We start from the raw sequence: 18,520 nt of genomic DNA on the forward strand, positions 1-18,520 counted from the left end.
TGCCTAACATGGCCCATAGTTCCTCAGATCAGAGGCAGAGATGTCTTATCCTATACCTGTGTAGCATCATGGCTTAAAAAACCCCCCATAAAACTTAAAATGTCATAATTCCTCAAAAGCTGTGCCTACAAGAAATAATATAGTCTTTACAGAGCCAACATTAAAATGTATTAGATGGTAAATGTTATTTTAGTCATCTAAATGACAACATTGCCTAATAAACAGAGCCATTAATATCAACAATAAAAAGTAGACCTGGGGTCAGCTCTTATTAAACCTCCATAACTCCAAAAATCCAATACTGAGTAAGCAAGTTTTTTAGAAAATAGGCTATTCCTAAAAACATTAATAAAGGATTTGAAGGCACAAGTTAAAATTAAATCCAGGAACATTCATATTATGGCAGTTTGCTTTTCTATCACATGTAAATATTTGACTTTTTTGTCTAGAGAATATGCCATGGCTGTTTGTAGAATGTATTGTATATTTGCAATAAGCTGATAAAGTTCATGACAACAGCATTTGTTTTCCTAAGTCTGCATAATATTTGAACTTCTAAATAAAATTGCATTAAATGTGCCTTGGCTTTAGAAGCCAGTATAAAATAATGCATTTTCCATGTATACCTGGATACACTTGACCTGTTTTTAAAATGCTGCTTTAATAAAATGAAGTATATAGAAGAAAAATATTAGGTATTCTGCTGTTCAGATTTTTCTTTCTGCTTACCAGAAGTTTATCTTAAATCTACAATTGTGTATGCATCAAAATTTTGACCTCTTTGTTTCATCTGTTGGACTACCTTAGAACAGACTGTGTGTACACATGTTTGATATGATATATTTCACAGACTACACACACATGCATGCAAAGGTATGTTACATGTAGTCTAGTTGTAGTCTACATGTAGATGCATGTAGTACATGTAGATGTAGTCTACATGTAGATGCTGTGTGGGCCGGGAGCGGGCCGAGGCCCTCGGGGGTTTTTCACGCAGCAGGCTGTGGCCAGCAGCCCGGACACGCTGGGTCGGGGAAGACAGGCGGCACGCTAGAATTAGGCATGGACGCTTAGTGGTTGATTTAAGATTATTTTACTTACACCGAAGATGGTCGCGGTGCAGGCAGGAAAACTTGCTTGAGTTGCAGTTACAAAACAAAACAAAACTCGAACCTGCAGAACACGAGGGTACGTCACAATGGGGTTTCGGCGACAGGAAGAAAAAAACTGCAGGACTCGAACCCGGGTAGAGCTCTGGATTCACTCACACGAAGTTTGCTAGGCTCCGTGGAACTTGCACGCAGGGAAGGGTACGTTGAGGGATCAGGCGGTGACGGGGAGAGGCGAGAGGCTGATCAGACCTCTATAGCCTTCTTGAGATACACGCTGGGTCCGATAGGCTCCGCAGCGCTTAGAGATCTTCACGAGACGTGAAGTTCTCCTCCTCCTGATAGTCGTGGAGTCCTCCAACTTGGGCGGAAGCCACTCAAGCCTCTTATATGGCTAGCAAGCCAATCTCTAGTCGCCACGTGGGAATAATTTAGAACTGGCCAATAGTGGGGCACAAATCTGAATACAAATGGCGGGAATGCCTTGCAACGTGCATTTCTCTGTTGCAACGAAGAAATGCACCCTGCAAAGAAAGCTACGAGTGGCAGGAAATAATCCAGCAGTGCTGAAGCACACACAAACAAAAATCACACCCTTGGGTTGTGACATCCCCCCTTGCTGAAGGCACAGCTGAATTATGCTGCACGCTCGTCACTCGGGTTATCAAAAGCTCTTACCACGGGTTGTTGAACTAAACGAATAAACACAATATCTGCTAACATAAGAAGTTCGTCCTCTAGGGATCGAATCAAATAATAACCAGCACAAATACATATACACATGATCAGATTCATAACAAAAAACTGCATGATCAGGGCTTCAGTGGGCGTCATGGCGAAGTCGCGCGTCAGGCCCTCACTTCTTTCGATGATGTTATCCTTCTTGGGGCTTCTCTCCGCCACGCGCTCTGAATTCCGGATCTGTAAACAAAACTCTCAAAAAATAAGTTAATGTATCTCAAAATATTTACAAAATTTCCATGGAACTACACTGTCATTTCTAAAACATATAATACAGGTGTTTGCTACTTTAAACTACCCTCTCTTGCACACTCAACTAGATGAAATCGTCGAGGAGCTGTTGTCTAATTCTTCTAGATAATGGAAACCTAACTCATAGGCCAGTTGCCATTGGCTTGCGTCCCCTAAAATCCGAAGTTGCCGCTTATTGAGTCCAGAACGCTGTAGGAGAAATCCAAATATGTATCGCTCCTCTGGTGTTCTCTGTGGCAATGATGGAAAATCGGATTTGCGGTGTTTCGTGCCTTGAATCTCGGTCGGGTGTCGACGTTCCCGATAACTAGACAATCTTGGCTCCCTCAGGATACGCAGTCGTGACAACTGACGAAGGAGGTTACTCACAGGCTGGTTAACCATTGGGTTAAGCAGAATCCGGAGGACGACGATGTTCTTTCGCCCATAAACCTCAAGACAGCTATCTATGCTGTGAACAGTCACTGGAACGGTTCCAGGATCTCGTAGATGACGGTGAGGCCATGGTCTTATTCTCTGGAGTGATGTCAGTCCCAGCGCACATGCTCTGGGGTTCCAGGCACAGTACGAGACTCCGATGATTGCTAGCATAAGATGTTCTGCGCCGGTATGTTCTGGCCGTCAGTCATGCCATACGTGGGCTTTCTGACCGATCAGTCCTGCAACAAGCGCTGGCAGTAGAATAGGCCAGTGAACGTTAACCACTATCATGTCGATGTCAGTGACATGTCCTCTACTCCACGAAGCTTGTCTGACCAAGAAGCTTGCTTCTTCCTGGTTTAGCAGGTCGGATCCAAGTTCCACGACCAAACATCCCAACCATACAGCTAGAGTTTCTTCAGGTTGGATTCTTGATTCTCTGCACAAATCCTGTAGTTCAGTTCTGGTGCGAGCACAGTAGGCAGTAGCAACTCGGTTAGTTGTTGTTACAGGCTGGACTACTGCTGCAGGAGTCATTGCTGCTGTTATTGCTTCAGGAAGGAGGGGCGGATGCACTCCTCTGCTCGATTCTCCCCTCCGTCGGCAAGAGGGCGTAGTCGCCGAAAGCGACGCTGCGTCGGTGGGCGGAGTCGCTGACCGAACTCTAGTGGGTTCCTCCGAAGCTCCACCCTTCTCTTCCGGTTCTTCCATGCGGTCTCCCTCTTGCTTGGCGCCATCTTGTCGTGGCGTTTCAGGATTCTTTTTTGCAGCCGCTTCTTTGACCGCTCGAATGGCCATACGCAGCTGGGCTTTCAAACTTAAATTCTTTTGCATTAGATCGGTTACAGCACGAAAAGTTGCAGTTAGTACTCCCCCCTTGTCGTACTGTGGGGCCACCCTCTCATCCGCGGCGCGTTCCTCCGTCTCCAGATCTTCGCGGAGCTCGGATGGAAGCTTGCAACCCCTTAATCTAGACGCCAGCATAAAGGGGGCGAACCGGTTGATTGGCGCCGGTTCTTCACTCTCCCGAGCATATCTTAGGCAACGGGCACACTCCCGGGTGAGGGTCGGGTTTACTTCCCCCGCCGGGTTGACTCTGACGAGGGACACAGTGTCAAGGGGCCTGAACAGGACCCGCTTATCGCTCATTATACACCCGAATGCCGCGGGGTGAAAATACACTTCCCTCTCTCTTGGGGCTCCGTCTTCGGAAGCTCCCTCTTCTCCCTTCAGCGAAAGGCATCCGCTGATAAACCTCTCACCCGTTCCGCCCGCCTGGTGGTAAGCGATATGCGCCTCCAGTTCCATAAAGTTTTCTATTTGGCGTTTTCCACTGCGCCAAGGGCAGTTCTTAACTTATTCTAGCTCCAGTGTGCTTTCCCCTGATCCCATCCTCGTCGCCATGTGCGGGCTGGGAGCGGTCCGAGGCCCTCGGAGGTTTTTCGCGCGGCGGGCTGTGGCCAGCAGCCCGGACACACCGGGTCGGGGAAGACAGGCGGCACGCTAGAATTAGGCACGGATGCTTAGTGGTTGATTTAAGATTATTTCACTTACACCGAAGATGGTCGCGGTGCAGGCAGGAAAACTTGCTTGAGTTGCAGTTACAAAACAAAACAAAACTCGAACCTGTAGAACATGAGGGTACGTCGCAATGGGGTTTCGGCGACGGGAAGATGAACAAAAACCTCGAGAGTACGTCGCAATGGGGTTTCGGCGATGGGAAGAAAAAAACTGCAGGACTCGAACCCAGGTAGAGCTCTGGATTCACTCACATGAAGTTTGCTAGGCTCCGCGGAACTTGCGCACAGGGAAGGGTATGTCGAGGGATCAGGCAGTGACGGGGAGAGGCGAGAGGCTGATCAGACCTCTATAGCCTTCTTGAGATACACGCTGGGTCCAATAGGCTCCGCAGCACTTAGAGATCTTCACGAGATGTGAAGTTCTCCTCCTCCTGATAGTCGTGGAGTCCTCCAACTTGGGCGGAAGCCACTCAAGCCTCTTATATGGCTAGCAAGCCAATCTCTAGCTGCCACGTGGGAATAATTTAGAACTGGCCAATAGTGGGGCACAAATCTGAATACAAATGGCGGGAACGCCTTGCAACGTGCATTTCTCTGTTGCAACGAAGAAATGCACCTTGCAAAGAAAGCTACGAGTGGCAGGAAATAATCCAGCAGTGCCAAAGTGCACACAAATAAAAATCACACCCTTGGGTTGTGACAGATGCATGTAGTTTTGTGTGTCAATGTATACAGAAAAAGTAATATATGAGCTATAATACTATATACAAAGTCTTATCTCAAGCAGTCCTGATGAGCTCAGAGTAATTATGATGCTTAAATTGTTTGAATTATGTAATACGTCTTTTTTTTCAAGCAGGATTGTGAAGGAATGATCTTCCCTTTGTGAAGAATTTACATCCAATGTGGTGATCCATATAGAAAATTTAAGGCCCCAATCCTAAAAGGCATCCAAGTGGACCAACCCATATTCCCATACAGAATCACATCAATCCCAGACATATTGTGCTCGCTTTAAAAATATGGTGACCCAACGTTTCTGACACTTTGCATCATCAGATAGATCCTCTGCCAGAATTATTTCCTAAATTGTGGTAAGCACTTTGATCCAAGGCATCAAAGTCTCTTTCTTTCCTTCTTTTTTTTAAATAGAAGACCTTGAACAGAAACCGTAGTAGCATTGTTCAAATATGCTCTTTCATTTTTTTTATACCCCCAAATATGGGAACTTCCTTAATCTGCATCCTGGGTAGTCCAACAGATCAAACAAAGAAACAGAAGACAGATTTTTGATGTATGCATAAGGGGGAAGAGATTAGAGTATCATGTGATTGCAAGATGCTCAGCAGATTAAAAAATGTTTTGAAACTTTCAGAGAAGTCTTGCAAACAGAACTACATGTTGGAATAAGAGCAAACCCTCCCCCGCCTCCTGCAGGGGAAGCGAAAAGAAAAAAGCCCTGTTAGTGCCTTTTAAGAATGGTTATTACCCACAGTAATATTGAATTACATGTAGAATAAGATAAAAGAAAGACAACATATTGCTCTCTTTCTACTCATTATGAACAACTCGACCACAGATATTCAACAGTTAAGCATCAGCTGTTGCAACCAGTTGTGTAAGCACCACTAAAAGAAGTAATGCCATGACATCTGCCACTAGATCAGGTTAGAAAATAGAAACCGTTTTTTATTCATTGTTTTTCTTTTATTGCCAACATTTGACATTTTCTGTGTGCCCAATATGACATTCTTGAAGTTACCAATTGTGATTTTCCTCTCATTCACACTGATATAGACCAGGGGTGACCAAGATACAGCCCACAGAGCTGTGTGATTTGGCCTTGGAAGTTCCCCACAGGTCTGGAAATTTGGCAATGGGGGAGCAGTGGTGGTGTTAATTAACGATGCTGCTGTTCATCCTGCCACCACATTTTCAGACCCATTGGGAGCACTGTGGGCCAGATGAAACAGCTCCTCAAGACAGATCAGGCCCACAGCTTAATCCTGCATGCCAGATCTAAACCATGGACCAGCCCCATGCCACTCATCCAGCCGACGGCCAGATGATACAAGCAGTATGGACCAACAAAACCACTGATTTCTCTACTGTTCTTCTTGGTTTACCTCATTCTGGCTGACAGCAGGATTGGGCTAAAGGCATTATAAATCCTTATAAATCTCAGTGGTCTCCTTATGCTTTGCTTACAGAAATCACAGTGAAGAAAATGGCAGTGTCATGGGGAGACAGTTTGTAGGATGATAGCAGTTTCCTCTGCTTTTCTTTGTACAGCGACAATATTTATATGGTTCTCAGAGTAGTAAATACACTGTTGTTGAGACAACTGGTGGTTTTCATATAATCTCATTTTCTCCTTCCTACAGATTTACCAGAATTAGATCTGTTGGTCTAATCCTTTTCATGCTTGCTCCCTGGCCTGAGGTGAAATTATGATTTTATAACCATTTTAACTCTTTCTCAGGATATACGAAACAAGTCAGGGTGTGTATGGAAGGGATTAGGGGAGAGGAAGATTTGTGGCCCAGTGACTCCCAGGATTGATTCTAGCATGGTCATTTATCCATCACTTAGGATGATGTCCAGAGCTATAGTTTAGTCCAGTGAGAGGACCAACATGAATGAAGATTCAAAAAGCTGTTGTCACTCACAATCTCTGGAGAAGTGCTGAGATCCACAATATCCATATTTTTATCCTGTTCTCCTCTTTCTCTGGGGGAAAATAAGCTCTTACAGACCTTGAAAAGATGCTGTTTACTTCCCTCCTCATTCTTAAACAATCTGCTCTCCAAACTGTTATGCCCATAAGAAAAATATCCCAAGAGCTGGGGCATGATGCCGAGATTTAAGATCCACATAGGACTTAGCCAAGTAGGAGTGAGGGGCCTGAGAGTGACTGTATGATAAATGATCATCTTGATTAGTGGCACAGTTTAAAAAAGATTTGTTGTTCATGGCTGCCTTCAAAATTGGAAGCAGCATATCCATGCCATGCTTGGGGATAGCTAATTAGCATTTGCAGAATGACAGTGCCTGTGAGCCCGGCTGAGTTAGCCTGTCCCCACAGCCCTGGCTACACTGGTTCTGGCTTAGAAGGCATCCTGTCCAGAGCATTGCCCCATGACAGAAGCTGCTGCTGCTGGAGACAGGCTACGTAATCTGCTTTTCTACGTTCCTTACTGGTTAAAAGGCAGATCCATACTTCATTTGAATTTTCAGAGCTCTCAAGCATTTTTTGAAGTATTTCCTAATGAGAGCTTTCAAAATATTCCATAGTGTCAAATAAGATAGTGAACTTTAGTCTATTAAAATAACAAGGCAGGTTGTTCCGCATTCAGTACCGAAGACAAGACAAGTTAATTTAAATAATTTTATCTTTTGATCATGTTTGTCAGCACTTTTGGTCTTCTATTATGTTGACAGACACACTAGAGTTGTGACCTGACTGTGTTAAGTCACTGATTCAGGTAAATTTTCTAGTTCCCATAAACCTATATGCCAATACAAGAAAAACTGTGTGTTCCAGGTAGGAAGAAAAAGAAGTGGGAGGAATATTTGGGCATTTATACATGTGCTTCAGGAGGGGAGGCTTCAATTAGAGTGGGTCTGGGAGCCATTCTAATTAAAGTACCCAGAGCATCTCATTTATCAGTGCCCCCACACTTCAAAATGGCAGCGAGGGTGCTTTAACTAAAGCTTTAGTTAAAGCACCCCAACTGCCATTCTAAAGTGCAGGGATGCTGATACACAAGACACTGGAGCCTGCTGGAGCACAGTACTTACCACACTCCAGTAGACTTGATTAAGCAAGTCTACTCCAATGCACTGTAATTCTAGGCATCCTTACATAGAATCATACAATCATAGAAAATTAGGGCTGGAAGGGACCACAGTAGGTCAACCCCCTGCTCAAAGCAAGACCATCCCCAACTAGATCATCCCATCCAAAGCTTTGTCTAGTTTGATCTTAAAAACCTCCAAGAATGGAGATTCCACAACCTCTCTGGGTAACCTGTTCTAGTGTTTTACTACCCTATTAGTGAGAAAATTCTTCCTAATATCTAACCAAAACTTCCTTTGCTGCAACTTGGGATCATTGCTCCTTGTTCTGCCATTTGCTACCAGTGGCAACGCATAGAGGGTGCACAGGGGGGCACGTACACCCCCTGAGAGCACCAGTGCACCCTCTGTCACACCTCACTCCCTGTTTAGCCAGTGGGCAGGGAGGGGGAAGGTGGGAGCACCAGTGCCCACACTGCGAGTGCTGGCCAGGGAGCGGGCCTGCCATCAAAAGTGGCTGCGCTGCTTCCAGAAGTGGCTGCGGGACTTCTGGCAGTGGTGCTACTGTTTTTTGGTGAGTGAGATTGGCCACAGGGGACCCCCCCTCCGGCCAGTGGGATCAGCTGCCTGGGGACCCCTCCCCGACCAGTGGGATCAGCTGCATGTGCCCCTCCCCCCCCCCGACTCAAGAGGCACCAGTCAGCCATGCCTGCCACCACTGAGAACAGCTTCACTCCATCCTCTTTTGAACCTCCCTTCACGTAGTTGAAGGCTGCTGTTAAATCCCCTCTGTCTTCTCTTCTTTAGACTAAATAAGCCCAGTTCCTTCAGCCGCTCCTCATAAGCCATGTCCACCACCCCCTCACCATTTTTGTGGCCCTCTGCTTGACTCTTTCCAATTTGTCCACATCCCTTCCAAAACTGAACACCGTACTCCAGATGTGGCCTCACATAATGACATGGGCAGGTGCCCAGGGAAGCTGCCACACACAGAGACAGTGGCCACTTCCACATGCTGCCAGCATGATTGCATAGCTGTAGTGGTAGCTGTTTCCCCTCTTCCACCAGGCTGGTGCTTGGGTCAACTACCCTACCCTAGTTACATCACAGGCATTGTTTAAGATATAAATGTTTTAAGAATGGGAATCTGAGATAGTTCAGTGCCATGTTATTTAACAACTCAGTCAAATAGAAGTGTGTATAGAAGTCTATGAAAATCCCCTTGAGGATCACAGTAAAGTGAGCTCAGTGACTGTGTTCCAGCCCATGCTGTCTCAAATCTAAAAGGTCAGTCAGTTGGAATATTTAGGGCTATTTTTGCAGGATAAAGTTTGCTTAGCCCCCAAGCTATACGTTAGGAGACACAAACACTGTATATATAGGAATGAACAGAAAATAATCTTAGTTCATAAACCCTTCACGTGTGTGTGTGTCTTACTATATGTTTGGGTACAGCCCATCAAAATTGAGTCCCAATCTAACTGGGCCTCCTGGATGTTAGTGTAATAGAAAGGTTAGTAATAGTAACATTAACCATCCCCAAAGCTGACAATTGTCTTTGCTGCTTAATTAAACTTTCAGCCGTTTATGAGACTTCTGGAATAAAATACCGTGTCCCAGCTGAATTAAAGTCAAGAAGGTGCTTAAACAAAAAAGCTGCTGAAGATGGAAGATGGAATTATGGTTAAGACTTGGCACGTTAGGAATTTTTTAATTTGTGCTCACTTTTGGTTTTGCTCAGTTCCAGTGCCTTTAGTTGCTGACTCGGGAAAATGAGTTCGTTTTTCAGTGAGCTGGGCTACATTTTTATTACGAAAATGATAATGCCGAGGAATATATGTCCTAAAGAGGTAAAAGGGAATCACAAATCAAAGTAATTGCATTGCTGCAACACAGAGATGATAAAAACTATAGAACTTCTGATAATTCAAAGCTTAGCTAGCAATTTTCTTGATTTTATAGCAAGGACAGAATTTTGACTTGGACCCCTGAGTAAATAGACCCTTTCCTCAAAAAAAGTTAACCTACCATACTAATAGAGAAGGAAAGCAATCCAGTAAACACTTAGAATTAAAAATATTTTTTATTTGTTGGTATCTTTAACGGATAGATAATCTTACCACTTAGAATTTGTTTTTTAATGCCACTTCATTGGGAAATAAACTTGATTTACTCATTTGAGTGAAAAAATGACTATCCTATATGGTGCAAGGCAGTGGCAAGCAGTGATACTGTGAGCTAGCTCAGTGTTGGCACAGCCCTTTGAGCAGACAGGTAATTCTATTTGTCAACTTATTATCCTGGGTGCAATCACACACCCACATGTCTGTTTCTGGTTCCAGAGCTCATATGTGTAAAGCCAGATCAGGTGTCTTAGCACAGTGCTGGCTTATGCCACACAGACACAAAAAGACAGAACTGGAAGGAGCTTCCCAGGCCATCAAATTCAGTCCCCTGCATTCACCACTGACCCAAGGATTCCTAAACATTGTCCAAGGAAGGCTTTGACTTTCAGAGGTCCGGAGTATCTGCAGCTTTCATGGACTTTCATGCAAAGCTCAGAGCCTCTGCAACTCAAATTCAGGTCCTCATTCTAATTGAACTTTTTTTTACATTTTTTCTGGTAGCAGGGGAGAAACATCTTTTTTCCAACAAGGGAATAATGATATATGTAGTTATTTTATGTAATATATGTACTTTTCAAAGAAAAGAAGCTAGAAGCACCCAGATGATATATATTCAGACTCAGAGCCAGGCATTTTTTATGTGTGTACAAAGATGGGGACATTACTATCTACGTTGAATGTAACCTTTACACTCTTCAGGACAGAAGTATATTTTCTTTTGCACTGGTACTACACAAAGTATATTCTAAGTCTGCAACAACACCATGATGAATCAAGTGATGTAGAAATGTGTCCAATAATATCTGAGCTGGGACTGCCAACTCACTGAAAGTTTGCTGAACAGCTATTATATGGTAATGATTTTCGGTAGGTCCTGATGAGATCTGGTTGGAAAACAAGTGGTTTTGAAAATAGTGGTTTTGATCATTTAAGAGCTGACAAACCTTCCCAATGAAAAAAACCATTGAAATCAATACATTTCCACAAAAGCTTCAGCTTGACAAACCAGCATTTTTTTGGATTAAAAAAATCTTTAATAAACAATCGCAGACCACTTTGTGACTGATCTTAATATTACTTGAGCCAAAATATATAAAGCTATTTAAACTATTGCTCATCCTCTCAGGCTTCTGCTCTCCAGAGTATTGTTATATTAATAGGACAAGGTGTTTCAGCAATTTGAATATATGAGTCTTTGGATCTGGAAGATTCTATGATGAATCACTGCTAGAAAGTACACTGTGTACATGAACAAGAGCATTAGTCATTTTAGGCACTGAACAAGATTTCTACTACAACATACTTGCCCCTGTTAGTATCTTAGTATCTTCCTGTTCACCATTGCCACAAATACCATCCTGAGCCAAAGTTTCTTGAAAATACAGATGGCCTCACTCATGAGAGAATTGTGGATGGACTTAAGCACCTTTCTGGATAGTTTCTCCCATACGTTTACCCTTTGTGTGAAATCATTCTGCATGAATTCTCCATTGATATCTCCATTGATATCTTCTTTTATAAAATGTGAGCCCATTAAAACCCAATGTTTTACATGTGTGAAACATATTTATATCAAACACTTCCATCAGTCTCCTCTTTGCCTGTTAAATTCTGAAAAACCTGAATATGCAACATTAAACAATAATTTTCCAGCACAAAAGCTCTTATCTTCTGATTAGTTTCTGGATGGAAAGCTTTCCAGGACAATTACAAATCAAAGATCCAGAAACATGTTAATAGTGATTTGGAAATGTGTAGGGTTTATAGTGAGGAGGCTGTGCATTAATTCCACTATCGTCTGTGCTGTCATGAGTGGTTGATTGTCGGTTTGCTTCTGTTTTGTTTTTATATTTTGCTTTTTACCTTTTCTTTTTTTGCCTTTAGTAGGGGATAGTAACAACAAAGAAAAAATAAATATACTCCATATTAGACTGGATGGTCTGTTCGGTGTCTCTGTCATCTTGCATGTGTGGTATTTACAAGGATTCTGTTTGTCAAGTTGATTATCAGCGCTTGTTGAACAAGATTGGCAGATTGAAAATAATTATGAATAAAATGCCCTGTCATCCCTGGTAATTAAATTGCATACTCTTGAAGAAGAGTTCATCTAAACTGGTTCAGACACAAGGAGGTGGTGACTAGGGAATCTATTCTAACAGAAATTTTTAAAATGCCAAACCTAATCAACAGGAGTTGGCACCGTCCCTTAAGCACATTCCTAGCCTTGATGTCATGAAGAAATGAGCTGCCTTGCTTATAAATGGGTTGTCAGACAACCTAATTTTGAATTACCACCTTTAATTATGCTACTGATATAATTTGCTATGATAAAATTAGTACAGATGGCCTCTGGTTTAGTTTTCCCATTTGAATGCAATATACAATGAAGCTGTCAAAAATAAGAAACTATAAAAGGAATATGCATTTTCAAAGAATCCATTATTCTACATGCCATATGAATTGGAGTCCCCAATATCAATCTTATCCCCATTCAATAAATACAATAGCTTCAAAATAATCATAGTGTGCAAAAGACCAAATTATAGCAATATGATTCTGTATGCTACAGTTATGTATTAGCAAGATATTTGTTGTATATATTTTCCCTCAAGCAGTCATTACCTTGACTGAGATTGTATTAGGAAAATCCACCTAAATTATCAGTCTCAAATAATGTTGAGGTTCTCAACCTAAATCATTGGTAAATGTCACACAGGAAACCTGTAGTTAAAGCAGTGACTTGAACTATCCTTCCTCTCCAATATATGAAGCAATTCTTAATATAATTCAGACTCATCCAGGATAAAGACCATTCTTGAAAAACATTTTGTTCGTTTTTAAATAGATTGTGGCTACAAATATGTTTCCACCAATTTCTATTTACTGTTTTACCAACAGTGACTTGCAGCTGAAATTCACTTGAACAAAAAGTACACTTTGCTTTATGTTTAAATGTGTTGAACAAAAGCAGAATATATCTGTAGTGGTTAAGTCAATCACTGACAAAAAACATTCATACATGTTGCAGGCAGTAGGTCATACAACTTAAACAGCAAATCTTGAAGAATTTGTTGCAAAGAACAGTTTATGAGTGATCCACAAGTTGAAATTTGTTTTCCAAAAAAAGAAAAAGGAAAAAGCCCAAATTTGTAGTTAAAATTGACAAAGCAATATAATTCAATCTATCTGTGAACTACTGATGAAGAGTATTAAATTCACTGTCAGTCAGTCTTCCTGGGTAGAGCAACAACACAAAGCCTATGCATCTTTTTAAGTCCCACTTAAATCCTCTGCACCAGGGTGTCTTGCACTCTAAATTTAGTCATGAATATATCAGGGTGTTAGATTAGCAGATCAGTGGTGTGATGCTGTGTGCTAAATCTAGTAGTCTTATTTACACTGTCTCCCCACAGGTCACAGCTCTTTACAGCTAAACAGATAACTGGCCTTCATGCAGCTGGAAAAAGCAAATATAAGAATTGTCCATAAATTATACAGATAATCCATCTCCAGTGAAGACCTATCCCTCAAAAAATCAGTTGCAAAATCTTTCTTTTTAAAGAAAAAGCTGCAGAAAATGTTCTTTATGAAGAAATTTAACAGTTTATTAATGACAAGAATTTTCTCTTGTGGCTTTAGCAACAATTATTTATTGTACATTCAGACTTGTTCTCACTCCATGCACTTTTAAGATCAAGTCTAGACCCTATGGTGCTGCAAGAACTAATGCCATTCAGTTGCAGTAGGGGTAGTGAATACAGTTTGAATTTTGGATCCAGGCAAGAATCCAGTGTTTAACACATTAGAAACAATTTATGAGCAGGCCCCATTTTCTGAAGCATAGAAGATCCACTTCTATGTCAGGCTTTTTTTTTCTCCTCCCTGCAGGGTGACTGCCCAAGGACTTATGCTGCCTGCTTTAGCATGGTCTAGAGTGGTCTCCAGGTAACAGTTCCTGAGCTGCTCTATGGCCTGAATGGATGTTCCTCTTGCCCCTGAGCATCTGGTACTGCACAGTCCAACAACTTCAATCAGGCACTGGCTTCTGCATTTTCCCTTAATATTGACAGCACTGTAATAAGTACTCATGCAATCTGTACAAGACAAAAGTTATTATTTGAGACTGATCACAGATGTTGAGAAGAGAAAGAATACAACCCTGAGAATACGCCCACCAGCTGTTTCTAACATATCTTTCCCCAGATTTTATTGTTATTTTATTTTCTCCTTAAAAACTGCTTAATCAAAGTGTTCATTTATGTAGGAAAAAAGATAAGTAACATAAAATGTTTTCCCATTGATACGTATTTTTTTTACATTCAGTTGCAAACACTTTAGTGTACTTCCTCTGCCTGATGACACATTGCATCTCATTTTTGCAACAGGCAGAAGGAACTCAGCCTTTGAAAAACACCTGGAAAATAAAGGCTGAGTCCATACAAACCCTTATCAATTGGACTTTTTGATTCATAAAACATTTTATTTGTCACGATTGGAATTGCTAGTAAAATTACAAGGCAAGAATCCATTCCAGGGAAGCAGTTACGTTTCTTGGTTCCCAGTCTCGTGTATCATGGTTGGTGGTCCCTGTTCAAAAGAAGGCCCAGTCACAGTATAAGTACAATTCTGTTACTTGTTCTGAAGACAAAAGTACCCCATTGTAGAAAAAGAATTGCCCTCTAGGGCTAAGTACAAACAGTTAAAAAGCCCAAGGCTGAATCAATTCAGTCTTTGCAGGTTAGTAGCTGCATAGCCTGAACTGATAAACAGACATTCACTTTTGATTCTGGAAATGCAGCCACATGCCTGCAGCAGCCCAGACTAGAAGCCAGGGGGGCACTAGAGCACGCCTCCCTGCTTGGCTGGAGCAGACAGCATAGGCCAAGGTTATCCTGCCCTCTCTGCAAGGGGGAGTTATAAGGGAGGTGAAAAGCATCCTGCGGTACTGAGGTCCCCCCAATGTACCATCCCACACCCCTGCCCCTCTGCTCCAGCCGCAAGTGGGGCATAGCCTGCCAGGGGTTGTTGAGGGGGAGAGGGGATTTAAACCCCCCTCCCTTCCCCTGAGCCTGCCAGCCCACTCCCCTATTCCTTCTCCCACTGCTCCAGTAGGGAAAAGTCTGGCAGGGGCTGTCCCCCTCTCCCCCAGTAGACCCAGCTGTGGTCCCCTGCTGGGTTTCCCACCCCCACCCCCACCCCCACCCCCTTGTCAGCCAGCCCTCACTGCTCTGGCTAGGGAGTGGAGAGGTGGGGTCAACCCTGATCTCTGGAGCAGACAACCTAGCCCAGCTCAGGGCTGCAAAACATCCTGGAATGGTGGGGAACTTTGATTTAACTTGAAGCAGGAAGTGGTCTGGAACAGAAGTTTCATAAAGCAGTTTGACCCAAATCAGTTAAGTCTGATACTATATTCAGCCAGCTTTTTCTTAAACCAGTTTTGGCCATTTTGAAACTGGTTTAAGTGCACTGATCTTCTAGTCTGTTACAGGTTTAAACCAGTTTCTGATCACTTAAATCAGTTTATATGTAACTTCTGTCCCTAGTTCTGTTGTGTTACAGATTTGAACCAGTTTCCGCTCCCTTATATGTTTTATGTGTAATGTATGTCCGTTGCCTAGAGGTGTACAGATTTCTATCTTTTCCTATAATGAGCACTTACATGGTCACAGGGCTAACAATTGCTCCTTCACTTCAGCTTGGTAATTCAGTCAGTTGCAAGCTGCACTTTGGCCAACCAATAGTGGACTTTTGCCTCATGAATTTTAAGGGGCCCTGATGATGTTTCTGATTTATGAGTCAGGAAACTCTCAGTATACTTGTCTAAAACTGTTAGTTTGCACTAAATTTTTTTGCTTTTTCATAAGTACAAAATTGACACCTGATTGAAATAAAAACGGGCATTTCCTGACCTGTACAAAGTAAGCCAGGAGTTGTTTTGATTGAATGATTTGTACAATAATTTTGTTTGTTTGTTTGTTTGTTTCCAGCCCGGTAACTTGGTGCAAAGATATGGGATCTGATCCACAGCTCTTATTTCATGTTTATTCTTCTGTATGCACTTTGTTTGCCTTGAACATATTTTTCCCCCAGTGCTTAAAGTTCACACTGTTTTGTCTCCCACTGAATGGATAGTGCTCACTACCTCATTACAGGACTACATACCAAACCATAGCACCGTTTATCATCCAGGGGGAGGGCTAGACCCCACAAAAAGGTCTTTATGATTCCTGTTATAGCCCCCAAGCAATCCTCTGTCAGGCTTCTGGCAAACCAGAATGCTTGGGGCCTAAATCTGGATCATCTACAGCTAGCTTGCCAATAAATTAGCAGGACAACTGAAATAGTTTCTTATCAACACCATCAAAAAGTGTTTCTCACTGGATGCACTCAGCAATATAGTTTGCAAATTGCAGTGACAAACTTATGAGGGAAATTGAAGACACTAAATGCATCTAACGTCTCTTTCTCTCTCTCACTTTGTGAATGCAGTAGGTTCTGTAGAATTACAGCCTGCACTTTGGACCTTCTGAGGTTCATTGATTTCACATTCATTTAACTCCTGCAGATGCTCTGATTGCCTTGGAAATCTTTTTTTAAAAGCTTTAATATTCCTGATGTTCTGCCACTCTACTCTTCACAGATTTACTAGCTGAGCCTCTGTGCCCAGCATCACTCAGCATAATGTAAATATGTTTCACTTAATTTTGACAAGGATCATCATACTTGTTTTTCTGCTTGAAATAGAAGTCAACATCATATGCCTTCCCAGCAAATACTTACAGTAGATCATAACCAAAATGAAATCTTAACCACTGAAAGACTCTTCCTCAAACAGAAAAGATATGCATTAGTGAATGAAAGCTGAAACCCTTCACTCTCATTTAGTTCCTCAAATAGGTTTTGCTTTTGTTCAGGCTTCCTGTATTTTTTTAAACTTGCATATGTGCATAAGGGCAACATGACCAGCAGCAACCATTGCTTCAACTTTATAATCATGTGGCAAAACAATAAAATATCTGCGATGTATTTCATGGACAAAGATTCCAAATTATCTAACTTCTTTCAACAGGCAAGCAGTCCCACAACAGGAACAGCTCCCAGGAGCCAGTCACGGCTGTCTGTCTGTCCTTCCACACAGGACATCTGTCGGTAAGTGCTGAACAAATCATTCTGATCTGCTGGTCATTCACTGTTCATTTTCTTTATCTAATAATCTGTAGCTTTTGCTTCTGCCTAACATAATTCATGCATTACACAGTCTTGATTTTCTTTTGATGTCATATTGTTTTTGTTGTTTTTCCTTTTATAGTCTTATTTTTCTTTTAAATCAAAATCCATGTTTCCATTTTCATGTCTCATTTCTTTTTTTGCTTTCTCTCTTTCTCTTTACCATTTTCCATCCCTCTTCTGTGCCTACTGCTTTTGTCCAGATCTGCCACCTTGCATGATGCATCAGAAGATAAGTTTGAACATGCAGCCTCTGTCATGGTGCTGACCCCTTCTAGTAGGGAGTCTGGTAAGAAACAAGTAAAACGAAGGTTTAGGCGGAGAAAAGAGACTGGTGACACTGGTGTGCATGCAGAAAAGCAAGGAAAGGGCAAAGACTGCAAATTACACAGTGAGGTTGCAAACTCCAGGTGGAATGCACTTCACAAGGAGACATCTGATTCATCATCTTCAGATGATAGTCAGTGGGCACAGGCTAGAAGGAGATCCAGAGAGAAGGTCAAAATGCCCCGGAGAGAGAGAAGGAGCAGTAGATCATGCAGTAACCAGGATGGGTCCCCAAACAGTAAAGCCATTGAACTTGTCACTCATGGGACAACGGGGAAAAAGAAACAAGAGGTGTCTGATTCTGATAACCGGACTTTAAATCACCGAAGAAGAAAGGTGTCAAGGTGTAAAGAATCTTGCTTTTTGCAGTCTTCAGTGTCCTCTCAGGAGGCAAGGAGTTCCTCAAGAAAATGTGGAAAAAACAAAGGGAAAAGCTACCACAGAGATCTGCAGACTTCATCTTATCTTAGACCAAACAAAGATCTCAAGGAAGGCTTTACAGAGGGAGGCTCTGGCAATCATGCTCTGGGAGTTCCAGATAATGAAGTACCTGTTGTGCCAGGGCCCAGTATGACTGATGCTGTTCAGAAACCTTCTGTTTCATGTGATTACTGGTCTGATGATGTAGAATCGTGCAGGTTAGTCTCTAATAAGAGAGATTGAACATTACCAAAAGGAATTTCTTATTGCTATGAATTATAGATGTGCCTTTCACCTGATCCTTGCTATCACTGGCATCTCTTGTGTACCTATTTCTTAGTAATTAACTTCTAGGGGCTATGATACATAACACACATGCTTGACAAAGAGATTTCTAAAGATATGGCACCTTAAAAACAGAAGTAGCTGAACTGAAATATGTGGGTATTTTCTCTCCTAGGAATAGTGGCTTATCTATAAAGTCTGAGACACTGCGCACTCTAGCAGAACGCTGCTGTATTTTGAATTTCTGATTAGCAACAGAGAGGAAAAGCAGAGGACAAACAAGTCCATGCTAATG

At 42.2% G+C, this 18,520-nt stretch overlaps 1 protein-coding gene and 1 long non-coding RNA gene across 6 annotated transcripts in view; one reads left to right on the forward strand and one right to left on the reverse strand.

Annotated features, from left to right (window-relative positions):
- The window catches only part of MARCHF1 (membrane associated ring-CH-type finger 1), a 501,421-nt gene that overhangs the window by 437,865 nt on the left and 45,036 nt on the right, over nt 1-18,520 (forward strand). For 2 of the 3 annotated variants that reach the window (XM_059721910.1, XM_059721909.1), the window contains exons 4-5: nt 17,036-17,115; nt 17,397-18,158. In XM_059721910.1, coding sequence (XP_059577893.1) covers nt 17,036-17,115; nt 17,397-18,158 — 842 coding nt within the window. The remainder of the gene's footprint in view (nt 1-17,035; nt 17,116-17,396; nt 18,159-18,520) is intronic. The other variant, XM_019481434.2, reaches the window with a different exon arrangement.
- LOC109281636 (uncharacterized) overlaps nt 8,542-18,520 on the reverse strand; it is a 51,157-nt gene continuing 41,178 nt past the window's right edge. For all 3 annotated transcript variants that reach the window (XR_002088354.2, XR_009459804.1, XR_002088353.2), the window contains one exon: nt 8,542-14,553. This is a non-coding gene — a long non-coding RNA (uncharacterized LOC109281636). The remainder of the gene's footprint in view (nt 14,554-18,520) is intronic.

The sequence above is a fragment of the Alligator mississippiensis genome, chromosome 2 (genome assembly GCF_030867095.1).
Source record: "Alligator mississippiensis isolate rAllMis1 chromosome 2, rAllMis1, whole genome shotgun sequence".
Taxonomy (NCBI): Eukaryota; Metazoa; Chordata; order Crocodylia; family Alligatoridae; genus Alligator; species Alligator mississippiensis.